General features: G+C 42.2%; 1 protein-coding gene across 2 annotated transcripts; it reads left to right on the top strand.

Annotated features, from left to right (window-relative positions):
• Window positions 1–289: 289 nt before the first annotated feature.
• Window positions 290–15,440, top strand: GOLGA7 (golgin A7; the record flags this gene model as incomplete). Of its 2 annotated transcripts, none has more annotated exons than XM_079726729.1 (5): window positions 290–400; window positions 5,052–5,204; window positions 11,413–11,514; window positions 12,650–12,712; window positions 15,144–15,440. In XM_079726729.1, 4 exons carry the CDS (start codon window positions 290–292, stop codon window positions 12,695–12,697), a joined length of 414 nt encoding a protein of 137 aa, XP_079582855.1. In that variant the 3' UTR covers window positions 12,698–12,712; window positions 15,144–15,440. The 2 variants fall into 2 exon arrangements, with proteins under 2 accessions (XP_079582855.1, XP_079582856.1); XM_079726730.1 differs by having other exon boundaries at window positions 12,645–12,712.
• Window positions 15,441–17,159: the final 1,719 nt, after the last annotated feature.

Genomic DNA, 17,159 nt, shown 5'->3' with positions numbered 1-17,159 from the left:
GGACGTAAGTGACGGCGTGGGTGGTGCGACAGTCGGTGGAGGGCAGCGGAGGCGGGTTCGTGTTTCCCGGGCCGAACCGGGCTCTGGGGGGCGCGGGGCCTGGCCCGGGAGGTAGCTGAAGGCCCGCGGTGAAAGCATGGGTGCAGGGGAGTGGGGCGGGGAGGCCTTGGGCTGCTTTGGCGGTGGGTGGGTTTGCGGGGCTGGAGGGCTGGAGTCCTGGGTCCAGGCCGGAGATCTGACCGTGGTTGGTGTCCCTCGAACCCGCAGCGCGGCCCGTCCTGTCCTCGCCATGAGGGCGCAGCAGGCGCCAGTGTCCGGGAAGGTTTTCATTCAGCGAGACTACAGCAGTGGCACCCGCTGCCAGTTCCAGACCAAGTTCCCCGCGGAGCTGGAGAACCGGGTATGCAACCGGGCTCCCCGCACCTGCTCTGGGGCGAGGCCGGGAGCCTCCCCCGGGGCGGCAGGGAGTGCGGGTCTGGGAGGAGCAGGCACAGAAGGGGCCTGGGCCGGGGATATGCGAAGAGGGCCGCTAAGCAAGACCTGGTGTTTGGAGGACAAGGAATAAGGCCAAGCCCCCGGGTCTGACGACCTGGTGGAGCTCCGTGGTGCCCAGGGCCCTGATGTGTGCGCCGCCGTCTTCCCCTGCCGTCCCCACCCCACCCCGGGTCATTGACCACAGTGAGGAGGAACTAATTCCTGGCGCTCCAGGCCACCTATCTCAGCGTGTTGTAAGCTGCATCCTCCAACCTCACCACGCAAGGGAGATAAATATCATTTTCGTGACTGGCGTCTGTGGCCACAGTGCTGGCCGCACTGCTCGGCAGGAAGGGTTTATTATTAAGGGCTGTGCTAGGCAGTGCAGACAGGCCTTGAACCTGGAAAACGCAGAGCATTGGATGGGCCTGGGCAGGGAAATATCTCAGAACGAGGCCCTCAACTTGTCCCTCGCAGTTCTGATAGCTGGGAGCCACCTGTACTGTGTTAGCTTACAGGGCAGAATTGTCATCAAGATGTGGGTCTTTTGGGCAGCCTTGCATGCAAAAAGGGATGAGCTTCCCCTTTCTTCAGACTTAGGAAAAATCATGGTAATGATCATTGTATCTTACTTTAAAGGTACAGCGACGTGAGCATATGTGAGTTTGTGTGTTTTCTTGTGCCCACATGTGTTCACACACCCAAAGACAGACTGTTTGGTCTTGAGCTTTGTAAGATAAACCTGACTGTGTGTTTCCTGTTCAGAGGTCAATTTCTGGTTAGATGGAAGCAGGTTTTGTGGCTCTTTCCTCTTTGACAAGGGGTGGGTGCGGGGCTGAGAGGTCATTGGGCATGGGTGTGGAGCTAAGGAGTGCTGGCTGTGGAGTAAGTAGGTGTCGATGAGCCTACTGGAGCGCTGTGTAGCAGTCATTTAAAATGGGCTTGTGAGGAGGTGGGTTGTCCTACCTGATTGCCACTGAGCGTCTTGCCTCTTGGTTAGAACTACTGAATGTTGTTTTTTAAAAATAATTTAATATCACAGTTAACATGGTTTACATTTTAGGACTTACATGAAATGGATCAAATGTTTTACTTTTAAGCCTCTTACACCGAAACTCTGACTTAATACTATTTATGTACTTTCAAATCAGAGTGTAAACAACTCTTTTGCACCACACTTATTTGGATGTCACATGATGCCTTTGTTTAAAAGTTTTAAAAGTCAGGGGCTTCCCTGGTGGCGCAGTGGTTGAGAGTCCGCCTGCCGATGCAGGGGACGCGGGTTCGTGCCCCGGTCTGGGAGGATCCCACGTGCCACGGAGCGGCTGGGCCCGTGAGCCATGGCCGCTGAGCCTGCGCGTCCGGAGCCTGTGCTCCGCAACGGGAGAGGCCAAAAAAAAAAAAAGTTTTAAAAGTCAAACTTCCAACTCATAATTGAGCCAAATATATGTATGTAGAATCAGACATGAGCCTTCCACTCTGTGTGTGGTGGAGCCTTTATTTTGTAGTCTGAATACAGAAACAGTGTAGTCACAGAACTTCACTGACTGTTACAGGAAATTGCTGTCTCTAAATTCTGGAGTCCTTTTACTTCTTTGACTTCATGTAGCCCAGAACTGCTTGTGATTCTGAGTACTATATGGAATGTTATTTGGTGCTGTTCAGTTGTGCCCTTGAATTTTCTTTTTTTTTTAAATGTTTGGGTTAAAACACTAGCTTATACTTTAAACTGCTTGGGAAAGCTTTGATTTTTTTTTAATGTGTCGAGATTCAATTTAAATTACAGGTTTAAATTTTCCTTGCTTTGTTTGATGGAAAATTGAAAGTTTCTTTCTTTGTTTTTTTACTACTTACCCTAGAAATTGTACTGATTGCTTTGCCTCTGGGGCTGATTTTCCCATTGTGAGAACATTGCACTTGGCAACTTAATAGAGGAAGAAATAAACATGCAAATGTTTTGTATGACTTTAAAGCATTAAACACACACATTTGTACCCTTTAATTTGTGAGTGAGGACAAGTTCTGTCTGTTAACAAGTTTACTTGCTCACTGCCTGTGAGAACTTAATACTTTGATGTATAAGTGCTTTGTTGCCAGGACAATTCTTTAAAGAAAGCTCGATTCTCACTTTAGCAAAAATACAGACATCTTAGGCACCCCTGGCCTGGGCAGCAGAGAAGTGAGTGAACTATAATTGAGGCATTTGTTCTCCTGCATCCCTTTAAAAATATGCCTCTACATCCGGTCCGTAGAAATTACCTTTGACTTGCAGTCTCTTTAAGCTTCAGCCCCATTCTCTGACAGGTAGTTCAACAAGAAACAGAAATTCTGGGAAGACGAGCCTGATTCCTATTTCTCTTCTGGCTTCCGGTGTTTATTGGTCCAAATTTGCATTTAGCTCCAGCTTCACAAATCTCCAAATGTCGATGTAGCTGCTATATTAGTGTGCAGGTACCGAGGGGTGAACATTGACAGCCATGCTTCGTGGTGCCTGAAGGGCATGAGAACAAGGCCCACACCTCTGTAGAGCCCTTCGTAGTAAGTGTATCCTTGCCCTTACTGCTGCCCGTCATGCTTTTTCCCTTTTCTTTTCTTTCTTTTTTTTTTTTTTTTTTTTGGCCAAGGTGCGAGGCTTGCAGGATCTTCAGGGACTGAACCTGCGCCCTCGGCAGTGAAAGCGTGGAGTCCTAACCGCTGGACCACCAGGGAATTCCCCCCCCCTTTTTTTTCTTTTATTAAACTTAAAAAAAAAAAGTTCTTCACCTTGGATTTTTTTTTTTTTTGTGATCTATGATTTGCCTCCAACCTATAAAGCATTGCAATCTTGGAATAACTTTTAAGAATTAGTGTTTCTGGTAGGATCAGTCATTCTGATCTGAAAGAAATAAAATGTTTCTGGGTTGATTCCCTAGTTTTGAATCATTCTGTCCAAAGAAACATAAATAATTCAAAGAACTTTCTTTCTCAGATCATAACATCGTAGTAAATCAAATGCGAGTGTTTGAAATTATTTGGACCTTTGTGCTTTTACTGATGGACAAACTGAAGGCATTAACTTAGGCAAAACCGGGTGGAGATAACAATTGACCGTTAATACTTGTTCACTGAGTTGTTCTCCTAAGTCTGTTTTCTGGGAATGGTGACAGGTTGCCTGGGTGACCGTTAGTAACACAGCACATCTTCAAGTGGAGGCTCTGCAAAGGGACGCTGCCCTGGCTCTCAGCACCATCTCCACCCACCCAGCCCCGGTCAGAAACACTCATGTTCTGGAAAGTTCAAAGTAGCTGCTTTTAAAGAACAGGTCAAGCCACCACCACTTTAAAGTTTTCATGCCTTTGGCTCATTGAGTCCTCACAGTTTTCCACATGAAGGACAAAACAACTGCCTCTCACCTAAAGGGTTTCAGTAGCTTAAGGCTGATGGTCATAAATCCTCAGATGTATTCTGTATGTTAACAGAGAATTATGTTCTTGGGAACGTTTTGTCTCACGCTGTATACTGAGGTTCTTTGAGTTTCTTTCTGAGTCTATTTTTATGTAAAGTCTTCATGAAAGAGAGAATTCATATGTAAGTAGTTATTCGTTTTAGGAATAAGGGAGATATTGTGTGAGAGAAAGCGGAGAATAAGGACGGATAAATTGTGCTTTGTTACCTACCAAGAATGCTACAATTGGGTGAAATACTCAACTGATGGGACTTGAAATTCCTAGGGCAAAGTACTGAGATTTGAAATCGGCGAACTGTTAAAAGAAGAAAGTAATGTGCTATCGGAAGAAGAAAGTGAAAGCAGATGATGAAAGTGAAAAGAGGATACAACAGTAGTATTAGTGTACGTGGTGTCACTGACTAGAAGAGGGTAATAGGAGCCCGTGGTGTGAAGAGTTGTGTAGTAGGTTGAGATTTTGCCTGGTTCGGTGTCAGCTTTTAGTAACCAAATAGTTACTTTAAAAGAGCTGGGAAATGAGGAAATAATACAATTTACACCTTCTGATCTGTGGAAAATGTCCTGACTTCCCTTTTTTGCCGATGTAGATTCCAGCATTTAGGGACTTGATTTAAGATTACCTGCTCTTTGCAGATAAAGAGAATGCACCCCTCCGTTTGTTGCCCCACCATACCTTATACATGCCTCAATTACAGTATTCTGTTGACTTACTGTGTTTTTATTGTTACATATCTGTTATGCTCACGACTGTAAATGCCTTGAGGACTAGAAAGTCTCAGTCATCTTTCTTTAAGGCCTGTCATGATATCTGATGGTAGGTGCTCCATAAATGTGAATATGAGAGAATGGAAAGATTGTATAATTGAATTACGCTGCCTGTGACTCAGTATAGAGGATAAAGAGACACCACTTTGAGCCTTGATGATATCCAGTGTCCATAAGAAGGATAAGATTAAACAAACACTAACCAGTTTCAGTAACTTACGTCCAGATTTAATCACCTAAAAATTTGTTTGCGGACAGTTAGGTAAGAATGTTGACAAAACAGTGACCTAAATTAGTGAGAGCAAGCAGGAGTGAGGTGCTTGTCTTTTTTTCCAAAACTTATTTTTAAATTCTTTTTTCCGTACAGATTGATAGGCAACAATTTGAAGAAACAGTTCGAACTCTGAATAACCTTTATGCCGAAGCAGAGAAGCTCGGGGGCCAGTCCTATCTTGAAGGCTGCCTGGCTTGTCTCACAGCGTACACCATCTTCTTGTGCATGGAAACTCACTACGAGAAGGTAGGCCTACCTCTGTTTTCACACAGTTTCTTAAAGCCATAAAGAAGGTGGGTTTATTACAGGTTTACGTTTACAGGGTGACAACTGCAGTAAAACTTAAAGGGGCATTCCTAATAATAATAGTTGAGATTTTATTGTTGCTTCTACGACCAGACACACAGAAAAGAATCCTGAGTCTTTCAGAAACAGGTTGCCCTGTTGATATTCAAATCGGCTGACACTTGAGGAGAATGTAGAAAATCCCTGTTCTCGTTCTGCCTGGCCTTCTGAGAAGCCTTTTCTTTATTTCCCCAACTTTCTATCCTCCATCGTATCCTCCCCCCTGAGTTCTTGTCTTCTCTTTCAACTGTCTGCTGGGCCCAGAGTTGCTGGCTTCTCAACCTAGATGTCCAGAAGTCAAGCCTCACACCTCCCCATTTCGTTCAGCAGCATCCTGTCTTCTTCAGGACCATCTTTAGGTGGAGGGCTAGCGGGGGAGAATTTATCAGTTGTCAGACTGAAATAGCTTCCATTTTCCCGTTCATTCACTTTATGACTTCTGCCACCGCCCTGATTCATGCCCTTATGACCTTCCTCCTAGACCAGTGCCACAGTCTCCGGAGCCTCACTCCTTCCCTTCTTTTCCATTTGCAAACAGCTGCTGTGCCGTAAAACACAGCCGTGCCTCCCCGCCACTCCCGCAAAGTGAGAGGCCTTCCCGGGTTCCGTTTCAGGCCCTTCTCGAGCCCACCTCCAGCTCTCCTTTCCAGCTCTGTCCCGCGCCCCTTCCTCACTTTGTCTTTCAGCCAACCGCGCAGAAACTCCGAGCTTTTCCTCCACCTGAAGTGCCGTGCTTCCGTGTCCGAATCTCACCCGTCCCTCAGTCCCACTTTCAGCTAACTCTTTATCTACCCCTGTAATCGGAGTTCGTTCTCTCCTCTGTATCCCCACAGTGCTTTACTCGTATCTGTTTTCTGGCACTTAGCACTCTCTACTTAGGAACGTAGCCGTTGATATTCTTGTCTTACCTGCCCTTCAGGTATGTCTTTTTCTTGAGGTCAAGGACAGTGTATCCCTCTTCAGGCCTAGCACCATACCTCGGGTAGATGAGGCACTCATTTACTATGTGTTAAGTGAATGAATTTACGTTAATCACAGTAAACCCCAAATAGATCATTAAACTCTGACCATGATTAGAAAAGAAAGGCTGTAAGGAGATCTGTATTATACCCACCTGATAGAAGTTTCCCTGTGACTGTCTTGCACTCCATGTGGTGGAGAGCAGATACAGTTGCAGCTAAAATATTTTGAGCTGTCGGCTGAAAATGGTGCTGTAGTCTTCCTTAGCACCCTGACACGAATTCCCCTGGTGTTACTAAAAGGGACCCTGAAGAAGAGTAGTTTATATCCTTCTCCGTGTCGCGCACACTCATTCCTGCTTAATACTCCACATCACAAGTTACAGAGGATCAGCATCAGCTTCCAGTCTGTTCTGTCTTACCAGCTTCTCTGTAATAATACATTCGGTGAGTGAAGGGACGGGATTCATTCATTCGATAAATATTTATTGAACACCTACCATGTGCTAAGTACTGTGCAGGGGATATTACTGAATAGGGCAGAAATGGTTGCTGACGTCATGGAGTTTATAACTCAGTGGTAAAAGCTGATAATAAGGAAACAAACCCCACAGAACTGTAAGTCGTGATAAATGCCTTGAAAAAAACGAACTTCCCTGGGATAGAAAATACAGGAAAGACCTAATTTAGATCGTGTGGTCAGAAGGGGCCTCTGAGATGGTAACATTAAGCTGCCGCGTGAAGGATGGGAAGCCCGGGGCCCTTCAGGCGGAGGGATGAGTGTATGTGGAGCATCTGGCGTCCCCCGTGCGGAGCGGGGCGTGGGGCGAGGAGGGCAGAAGCGACTCGAGAGGTGAGGGGACGTGCATCCACGGAGTGTGTGCTCCGTGGAAAGAGGCTTAGATTTTATTTCCCTGCAGGGAGGAGCCACTCAAAGGTTTTAAGCAGGAGTAATAATAGGACTAGATTTTCATTTTAAAGAGATTCCTTGGCTCTGGGGGGAAAAAGTATATAAAAGTGGAAGTAAGACGCTCTGTTGAAGTCCAGGCAAGAGAGGATGATAGCTTGGACGGGTAGCAGAGCAGCAGGGATGGAAAGAGGTGAACAAATTCAGGGGACGCGCTGGTGGTCGAGCCTGGACACCCTGAGGAGCCACTGACCGTGGCGGGTAAAAACAGTCATCCCGGGTGGCCATTAAAGACGTGTGTAATATTGTCAATCTAAGGTAGAAATAGATCCTCCAGAGTGTTTTATTCATGCTTAGTGGAGTATTAGATGCTTGAATTCTCATTTCACTATAGCTTTTAAATTTGTTGATGAGATTTTAATTAACTTTTATTTATTTGTGTGCAGTTGCTAAAATAGATACAGATACCTGCTTCTGACCTCAGTTGTAAAAAGAAGTTGGTAATTGGGTGCCAACCAAGTCATTTACTAATGATGTGATCATGGACAAGTTAATCTCTCCAAGTCTGAGTTCTCTCAACCATAAAATGGGTCTTAGACTGGTGGTTGCCAAGGGGGAGGGGGCTGGGGGAGGGATGGAGTGGGAGGCTGGGATTAGCAGATGCGAACTATTATACAGAGAATGGATACACAACAAGGTCCTACTGTACAGCACAGGGAACTATATTCAATATCCTGTGATAAACCATAGTGGAAAAGAATATGAAAAAGAATGTATATACATGTGTAACTGAATCAATTTGCTGTACAGCAGTAATTAATACAACATTGTAAATCAGCTATACTTCAATTTTAAAAAAAGGTAAATCTAAAAAAAGTAAATAAAATGGGTCTTAGAATTAATAAATTGCCTTATATGTGGTAGATGCTTAATAAAGTTTCTTAAGATTTAAAAATTAAATTAGTGTATATATATATATATGTTTTAATCAGATATTTGTGAACTTACATGTACAGTTTTTTAATTTCAAGTGTATAAGTCATCTTTTTTAGCAGCTGCTAGTTTATTTATCTACTAAAACATTTAGCAACCCTTAGTTAAAATCTTTTTGATTATTAATCTTGGAAGGAAGTTCTCAGTGTCAGAAATATAATGGACTTGAGTTCATAGGTAACCTATAAGGTACTACTTTATAAGTCTAGTTAAGGTCTCTTTCTTTTTACAGAGTAAGTATTAATAACACAAGTAAAAACCAAGTAAAATTAGTCAAGAAACCAAAATTTAAGGCATGGTCACTTTTTATAAATACATGATTTTATTTTAGAAACTGGACGTGCATAACTAGATCATGCAAAGTAAATAACTGGAATGGTCATAATTAAGGTATAATGTACCTGTACTTTTAAAAGAAAACATTTTAAACGTGTATTTGTATTTTTGATACCCAGCCACTCCCGCTCTCCAGTTTGTCCCTTAGGAATTTCTGTGCTATTATTTTCTACTTTATGAAAGGACAGGATTGAGTCATTCAGTAGTCTTTATTGTTTTAAACACTAAAACTTCTAGTCTGCAAACAGTAAGCCAAATATAATTGTGCTTACACTAGTCACGTGGGTTAAACTTTTGAAAATTGTAAATAGGCCTTTTAAAACCCACTAGAACAATCATGCATTTTTTTTCCTGTAATGTGCTATTTATTGATTTAAAATGAAGATAAAGGCTTCAGTGTTATTCCTCTCTGTTGCTGCCCATTATAATCAGGGAACAAATGGGCTTGTAGAAGGTTTTCCTCTCAGGAGCTGTCTGCTGTGTTCATCAACCAGAAGACATCCCTCCTGCCCGTGGGCTGTGATCTGAAAGGAGCACAGTCAGAGGAGCTTAGATCTTTCTGAAAATACTAAAATCCTGGTGCTCTCACTCAGCCTCACTTAGGATATCTTTCCTTGAGGGTCTGGTAGGCTTTCTCCGGTTTAATATTCTCAAGGAGGATAATAGTCTTTCCTGAGGTTTGAGTGTTTAGCTTTGTAAATATTACATAAATTGAGGTTTTATTGAGTGTTTGAAGATAACAGAGATAATTTTGTTCAATATTATAGTTTGTTTTAACATTGATTTACCAAAAATAATAAAGTATGAGTAATATGTCAACATAAGGTTTCTTGGGGGTGAGAATGGTGCTTTGTCCTGTCTGGGGTGAGGTATGAGTTGACTCATGTTAATGCTTTCCTATTGCTAATGACACTAAGAGTTTAAAAGCATCTTGGTTAGGACAGTGCTGCCTTCACCATAATACCGTAAGAGGATTTGGAACTCACACAAAAAGAAAACTAATTGTTTTCCTTCTGAACTGATACCCAAGTGCCCATGAATGTTATTAAAGTTTAAATAAAAACCTTGCATGACAAAGTTCTGCATGAATCGCATAAAGGAATGCTGTTTCTTTGCTAGTAACCTGTACCCAAGGAGACGGGGAGGAAAGCTGTTCTGAAGGAATTCTTTCTTTGAAACCAGCCATGCAGGCATTTTTCTGAGTGTCCGCCCCCCAACCCCGAGTATGAATGGACTGGGGTGAGGGGAGACTAGCTCCCCAGTTTCCAGCTCTGGCAGGTGAGCTGAGAAGGAAATTGGAGAGAAGATGGAGGGTCCTGAGTTGGGCACCTTCATGGGCTACTTCCTTCCCCATGTCATTTTAGCATGATTGACAAACGCTGATAGAAAGATAGCGCCCATAGAGACCGAGCACCGCTCACGTTCTTTGAGAGTTGAGAATAGGAGAATGACATGTACTTCAGATAATTAGGTGAAAAGCTCTTTTCTTTAGAAATAGCATTCCTAAATTACTTCATAACCCTGCAGATTGCTCTTTTAATAATATCATGCTCTTTTTAAAGAAGCGTAAAACGTTAGATTGTATTATTCCCCAAAGATGTAACCTGAATAAACTGTTTATCTTCCTTCAGTGAGAAAATTCATTATACAAACCACATAGAGTTTTAAATTCTAAATCAACTTATACCAAAGCGCCTAAATTTTAACATCCTAATTTGTTAGTTTAGCCTGGTACATTATAGACCCACACATAAATCATTTCTTAATTTCCAACTTCATTTTCATACAGTTCTTTTTTCCCTTTATGTTGTGATCACATTTATCTGTGACTTTATCGTATTCTGGTAGTGTGAATTTAAGAAAGCATATAGTAATTAAAGAATTGGATCAAAGCCTCTTTGAAGATTAGAGCCAGCAAAGGATTATGACGACTTTGAATCTGAAATAAAACATGTAACTCTTTGATTTTGTATATAGCTATTAAAATTTATTTTCTTCTAGGTTATCTGTTTCAGAATTGCCCTTATTAAAGCTGGAGATTTGGCAATTTCCAGAAGTTCCTTTGTATCCTATCTGGCTTTTGTCTACATTTGCTTTGACTTTTACAAGCTTAATACTAAACTTATAAGGTTTAGTGAGGTTGAGGTTCCCATCTAGGACACAAGAGCAAACTACAGAGCAGCGCTCCCTGCAGGCCTGGAAATGATATAAGACATTTGCCATCAGAACTTCCATGGCAGCCAGTACGTGCATGCTTGATAAAGGGAATAAACTTTTCAGTTTAAAACTCACTGGGCTCCCTTTGTTGTAGGCCTACCTTGTATCATTACTTAAAATTGATGAAAATGTATGAGAAGTTCTTTCTTTTTTTCTTTTTTTTGGTTGCGCCGCACAGCTTGCGGGGTCTTAGCTCCCCAACCAGGCGTTGAACCTAGGCCCTCAGCAGTGAAAGCGCCGAGTCCTAACCACTGGACCACTAGGGAAGTCCTGAGAAGCAGTTCTTAAGTATTAAGGAGAAGGCCAAGAGCTGTCCTTGATATCAGAAGAGGTCACATGATGTGCACTTCATGAGTAGGGAAGGGGAAAGCATACTAACCCTCGTGTGTATAGTCACCTTGTATTTCTCCGCAACCAGGATGAAGGTGACCGGGAGGGGAGGGCGTGGCTCTCGTGCCGCTGTGAGGCCGCATCTGCGGTGGCACTTGCACTGCGTGGACGGTGCTCGGGACTGGGGGGGCGGCGGTGTCGGGAGCCCCGTGGCCTTAGCCACGTAGTCAGAGCCATCCCTCCACGTGAACAGCCATTCTTGCTTTGAAAACCAATTCCACTGCCTGAATATTTTGAGGTCCAGCTGATGCTTCACAGGGAAATCTGATGACGTTTATAAAAAAGCTGTGGTGTTTCTTTTTGTCAGGTTCTGAAGAAAGTCTCCAAATACATTCAAGAGCAGAATGAGAAGATCTATGCTCCCCAAGGCCTCCTCCTGACAGATCCCATCGAGAGAGGACTTCGAGTTGTATCTTTTCAGCCTAGATCACAAGGTCTCAATGTCTGTAAACAGAACCTTTTGATTGGTCCTGTCGAGCAGCGGCCGGAGAGAATTTAACTCCCTTCTGCCATACTTGCCCTAGGACTCTGCTGTGAGAAGGCACACCCGCCATGAGCCCCCCAGCTCCAGCACTCTCCCTTGACGCACGCCTCTCCTTCCTCTGTATCATGCTGGTCTCTGTGCATTGTGTAGTGCTCGGGTTGCCGTCATCTTGGTGACTCTGTGGCATCTTGTAGTAATAATGGGAGTGGTGTGAGTCATGCATTTCAGCTGCAGAGGCTGGACCCAAAGCCCCTTTGAAATGCATGAACTAACGTGCAGCAAGGTTGTCCAGATGAATCACAGATCCGTGGGTTCATCTGGCTCATTGAAATCAGCCACAGCTGCCAGATGTATCATTTCATTACCTTTGACATACTGCGCGTATTTTTAGAGGCAGCAAGCTTTGAAAATCACGAAGTGAATTTCATAAATTGCAAAAAAAACTAATTTAGCTTGATAATGGGAGTAAAATAAATAACTGGGTAAAATAAATTTTTTTTAAAACCTAGGTCAGATAACCCCAGGCCTTCCGGCAACAGTTTTATTATACGCAGCAGCAGTGGTTCTTACTTTTAGATGTCGTGAGCCCACTCCCAAGAAAAAGTTTGCATGTAATGTCAGGGCATTTTGAACCCCTGACTTCATTACCTCCATGGATGCTCAGTTAAGAGCCGCTCCCTTAGTTCTACAATAAAGCATCCTTTTTCAGATTTTTTTTTTTTTTTTTCAAAAAATGAATAATCAGTGTTTGGGGAGGAGCTACATGTGGTGTACTACAGGCAATTACAGTTCTTAAATTTTTAGCAAGGTGTAGAAAACATCGTGTTTAACTCAAGCAGGAGAAAATTTTAATAATTCAAAATAAGTAAAGCAAATAATTTAATTTTAAATTATTTAAATAATTTAATTTTTAAAAATTATTTAAATAAGAATTTTAAATTAAGTAATAATTTTAAATGAATAAAGACAAGTCTGCACAGATCATACCTATCATCTCGCCGTGGTCCCTTTTTCTATGTTCTGTTCTCTAGTGTGTTTTCTTAACAGCCATGCTGTTTAGATTGAAATTACTATTTATGAAGACAGAGGCATGAGCAGTGGAAGATAAACCGTAGGATTAAAGGTAAATATGAAATTATGTGATTTATGTGCAATTTTTGTAATTTTGTAGGATGCATGAATTTTCTTCCCTGCATCGTAAGTAGTGGCTTATTCTCTGTACTGGCTTGATATTTAAAATGTGTATTTAAACCAAATTCTATAACCCAAGCGATACAGAATTTAATCCTGATTTTTTTTTCTTCCCCCTGTATTGTTTTTAGACTGGTTTGGTTGTTACTTTGTTTTGGAGGTTTTGAGAGGTTTTTTGGGGCGGGAGGCATCTTATTTTAATATTTCAAAACTATCGTAGACATTTTAATAGATGGGTCTTGCATATAAGAATCAGTTCAGAGATTTCCCTGCCTAAATGACAAATGGCTTTAATAACCAAAGAAACGTTTCAGAGTGGGGTAGGGAGATTCTAAATATTTCATTTATTTAAGTGACTTCATAGCCCTTTAGAAGAACACTTACCTCTAGTGGGTAGAACCATAAATTTTCATTTCTTTTTAGAATGTTTATGTTCTTATATATCCATATAATGACCTTGAACAAGTGAGAAACAAATTGGTGAATGCTGATGGGAATCTGTGGGAAGAATCACGTGGAAGCCACAGTACCTTAGCCCAGCCTTCTAAGTGACAAAAACATTGTATTTCACTGTTTCTGCCAAGTCCAGTCACGTGCTGTGCCTCCCAATCGTGTTCTGCTGCTGTGCTTGCCTGATTGACTTTGTCTGCAGGCATCCATCACTAATTCACAGGCCGCACAGAAACAGATTGTACCAGAGCAGACCAGTTCCTTCCCAGGGCAACAGTCATAATAGTAGCTACCGTTCTGAGGGTACCTGCTATGTGCCCGCTCTTATACAAACGGTGTTTTCCAATTCTCACAAGATTCTGCAGAGCATTTCCCCCACTTTACAGATAAGCAGACCAAGGTACAAATATATTAAATGATGTTCTCCAAGTCACACAGCTAATGGGTATTCAGATATGAACCCAAATCTGATGGACCATAAAACCCCTATTTTTTACACCATACTTCCTGTAAGTACGTGCAGCAGCAGAGACGTGGAGAAAGGAGAGTTGATCAGCTTATTCTAAGTATTTATCCCCTTCTTTTCTTTTTCACTACCTTTTAAAAATACATTTTGTCTGCTCCTGTGCCATTTGTTGAATCCTACAAAGCTGCCGCCTTTTAGCTCTAGGGAATGTGTCACACAGATTCTTACAAGCCACAGACCTAAATAATGACGCCCTCTGCTCGGTGTTTTATTCTTTACTGAGGCTTTGTTTTGGAACACTTAGTGTTACCTATTCATGCACTTTGTCACATGCAGTTTCCAAACTGGTAATTCTCAAACAAGCAACCAGGAGCCCTACCCGTGGTATTTGTGACGTGCGGTTGGAATAAGTTTGTTTGATCTGTTGTAGCCACACTGACTCGGCCCAATCCATTTGTCATCCTGGCTCACTTGGCAGCTATTATTGTTCAATACACTGGTTTTCTGAGGTGGTGCGGGGTTTGGAGCAATTACACACCAGAGACCAGTCTATCAACATTCAACAACAGTGAAATTTTGAAATGAGATTTACAGTAGGAACTTGTGGTAATTTCGTGAATGCAGATATTTTTGTTCAGTGCAGTTTAGTTTTCCGAGCTGTGTGTTCCTCAGACCCAGGATCCTGTGTGGGCTGAGGTCTTGGAGGAGGGGGAAAACTATAAGAATAATGAATTCAGTTCTATCATTTTTCTTAAGTCTACGTGGTGTCTGCAGGTTGAAGCTTTATATGGGAATTAAATTAATGATTTAACAGAAGAGTATACAAATCCTGGAGGTGGCCTTTAAATAGACTGATGGTGTTTTCTCTCTTTGGATTAAGATTGTCTTCTTTACTCAAAAAGCAGAATATGTCATTATTCTGTCACAATAAATAAGTGATAATAAAAATAACCGTTTGTCGGCACTTCCTGTGTGCCTGTACTTTTTTAAATGCTTCATTTTAATTATCACAACATCCCTGTGAGGTAGATGATGTTATCCCTGTTTTTCGGATGAGGAAACTCAGGCACAGGGAACCTAAGTTACTTGTGCACGGCCAAAAATGGGCAGGCGGTCCTGGAGGTGGGCAGGCAGTCATGGAGGTGGGCAGGCGGTCCTGGAGGTGGGCAGGCGGTCCTGGAGGTGGGCAGGCCCTGGATTGGCCGCCTGCCCCGTGCTGTGCTACCTCTCCTGACAGGATTGGTCAGAGATGGAGATACACAGCCTTGGATCTCTAGACCATCGAGCTGTGTACTCACTCCGGCAGGTAGTACAGATCCAGGGATTTTATTAGCTAGCACCTGACTTCATAGAGTGTAGCCTACATACTAGGAGCTCCCATCAGTCGATGTTTGGAGGTTAGTTATCATCCCTTTCTAAAACCTTTTCTTCTCCCCTCTGACTCTAGGCCCACCTCCAGCTGGGACCCTCATCTGTCCACAGGCCGACCGCAGAGTGTCCCCCACCTCCTCTCCAGAGCATCATTCCTTCGTATCTGCTGCCAGAGCCACGGTGCCATTCACTCCAAGGACTGACTTTGTAAAATTCCACACCTGGAGTGACCTCTAGTCGCTCAGCATCCACTTTGTGTCTCCAAATTGTGTAGGACTCTGTAATCTTTTGATTAGTTTTTGAGAAAACGCAATGAAGCATTTCACTTTTTTTATTCAAAGCCATTAATAAAATATGCAGTTGGTCAGCCCAACACAGTTGATTTCTTACCTGCCACCAGTGCCAGTGGTTCTCGTCATTCCTTGGGCCTCAGCAAGTCGTAAACCTAGCCAGTGCTCAGTCTTACTCCCCCAAATTCATAAAACGCTTTTCTCCAGGATTTTGGTGAAGGGTGGGCTGTGTCTGGTTTTGCTAAGGCATCTCCCAGATTTCAGAGAATTACCAGTTTTGCCATGACTCAAAGCTTAAAGATCCAGTTCTGCTGTTCAGTTTCTCGAACTGAAGTTCATTGGAAAAATAATGTATAATGTTACTTGTTCTATTATAGCAATTCCTGATTAAAGCAGTATTTAATGCAATTTCCAGGTTTTTGTTTTTTGGGTTTTTTTTTTTTTGAGAATTCTGTTATTACTGCATTACCTTGAACATTGGGAAAATGTGGTATGTGTTGCTTGTTCCTTATAAAAATAAGTAAGCACAATAAAGTGGATGCTAAACCATCAAACACAAATGTCCCTGCTGTGTCCCTGAGTGAGCAAGTGTTAATAAATATTTTAATTAATAGTTTTGTTATAAATATAACTTAAGAGAAAAAAATTTGATAGGAATAATACTATATATTGCTAATTTTTAACTATCCCTACTGGCAAACCTTATGATTCCTAGACTTTCCTCATATACAGTATTCAGTGCACAGAAATATTATGATTGGTTCAAGTTCAGTAAGTTAAGTGATTTCCAACGAAAACTCTCAAGTCTGGGTCACTGTTTCTAGTTCTTTTTGGCTGTGTGTTCTTAGCATTGGGACTTCCCCTCCCTTCATCTTTGGGGTTTGAGAGCACTGTATTTGTGAGAAAGTTAGGACATATACTAGGAGAGAATGAGACGGCTAAAAGTTTTACTTTCAGAGATATTGTAGGTGCTAATACTGGATTTAACCTTTCAGATTTAATTTCTTTTATGGGTCTGTTAGTTATTCAGTAAATCCCATAGGTCTATGTAATATTTTAATTGTATGAAACTTGTTACTTTATAGCCTATAATAGTGTGTCTGTCTGCCTTTTAAACCCATTGCAATAACTTTGCTGAAATATTAACACATTAGTAAAACTTTTCTTAAACAAATTGTCTCTGTGTCATATTTGGTGTGATTTGGTAAAGTGATACATGATACGGTATTATATTTGGCAGATAGACAATACTACAAGAATCCCTGGTTCAGTGTAGCTTAGTATTTTTAAACAAACGTCTGACATTTATACAGTTTGTCACACTTTGCAATTTTTTACATGCTTTTTCTCAAGTGCAGACATGTTAGCTAAACAGGTAAAAACCAAGAAATAGCCCCTAATAGTCAAAATGTATTCAGTTACAGAAATAAGAGATTGGAATGTCTCATTAGCAAAAAAGTATCCGAGTGCTGTGACAATCTTGGATCATCTGATGACTCCAGTGTTTCTAAATGAAATGCCTTTGCAGAGAGTAACTGCTTATAAAATAGAGACTATATTCCGACTTAAATTCCTTCCATATTCCACTTAGCCCTAGCTCCTGGCTCCGTGTCATTGCTTCTCAAGAGTGACAGGCTTTGTTCCTTGTTTTGTTGTTTGTTTCAGTCTCCTATAAAGGAAGTCAGAGTATTCATGCCGCCTTTGATTTCCAAACTTCCCTCCCCTCCCCCTTGCCGCCCCACCTAGCCCCTCGAATGCCCTGAGAGCAGGGCTGATTCCTCTTTCTCCTTGTATCCATCCCC

Source organism: Hyperoodon ampullatus, assembly GCF_949752795.1.
Source record: "Hyperoodon ampullatus genome assembly, chromosome: 20".
NCBI classification, from domain to species: Eukaryota; Metazoa; Chordata; class Mammalia; order Artiodactyla; family Ziphiidae; genus Hyperoodon; species Hyperoodon ampullatus.
This window is presented reverse-complemented; position numbering and strand designations above follow the sequence as displayed.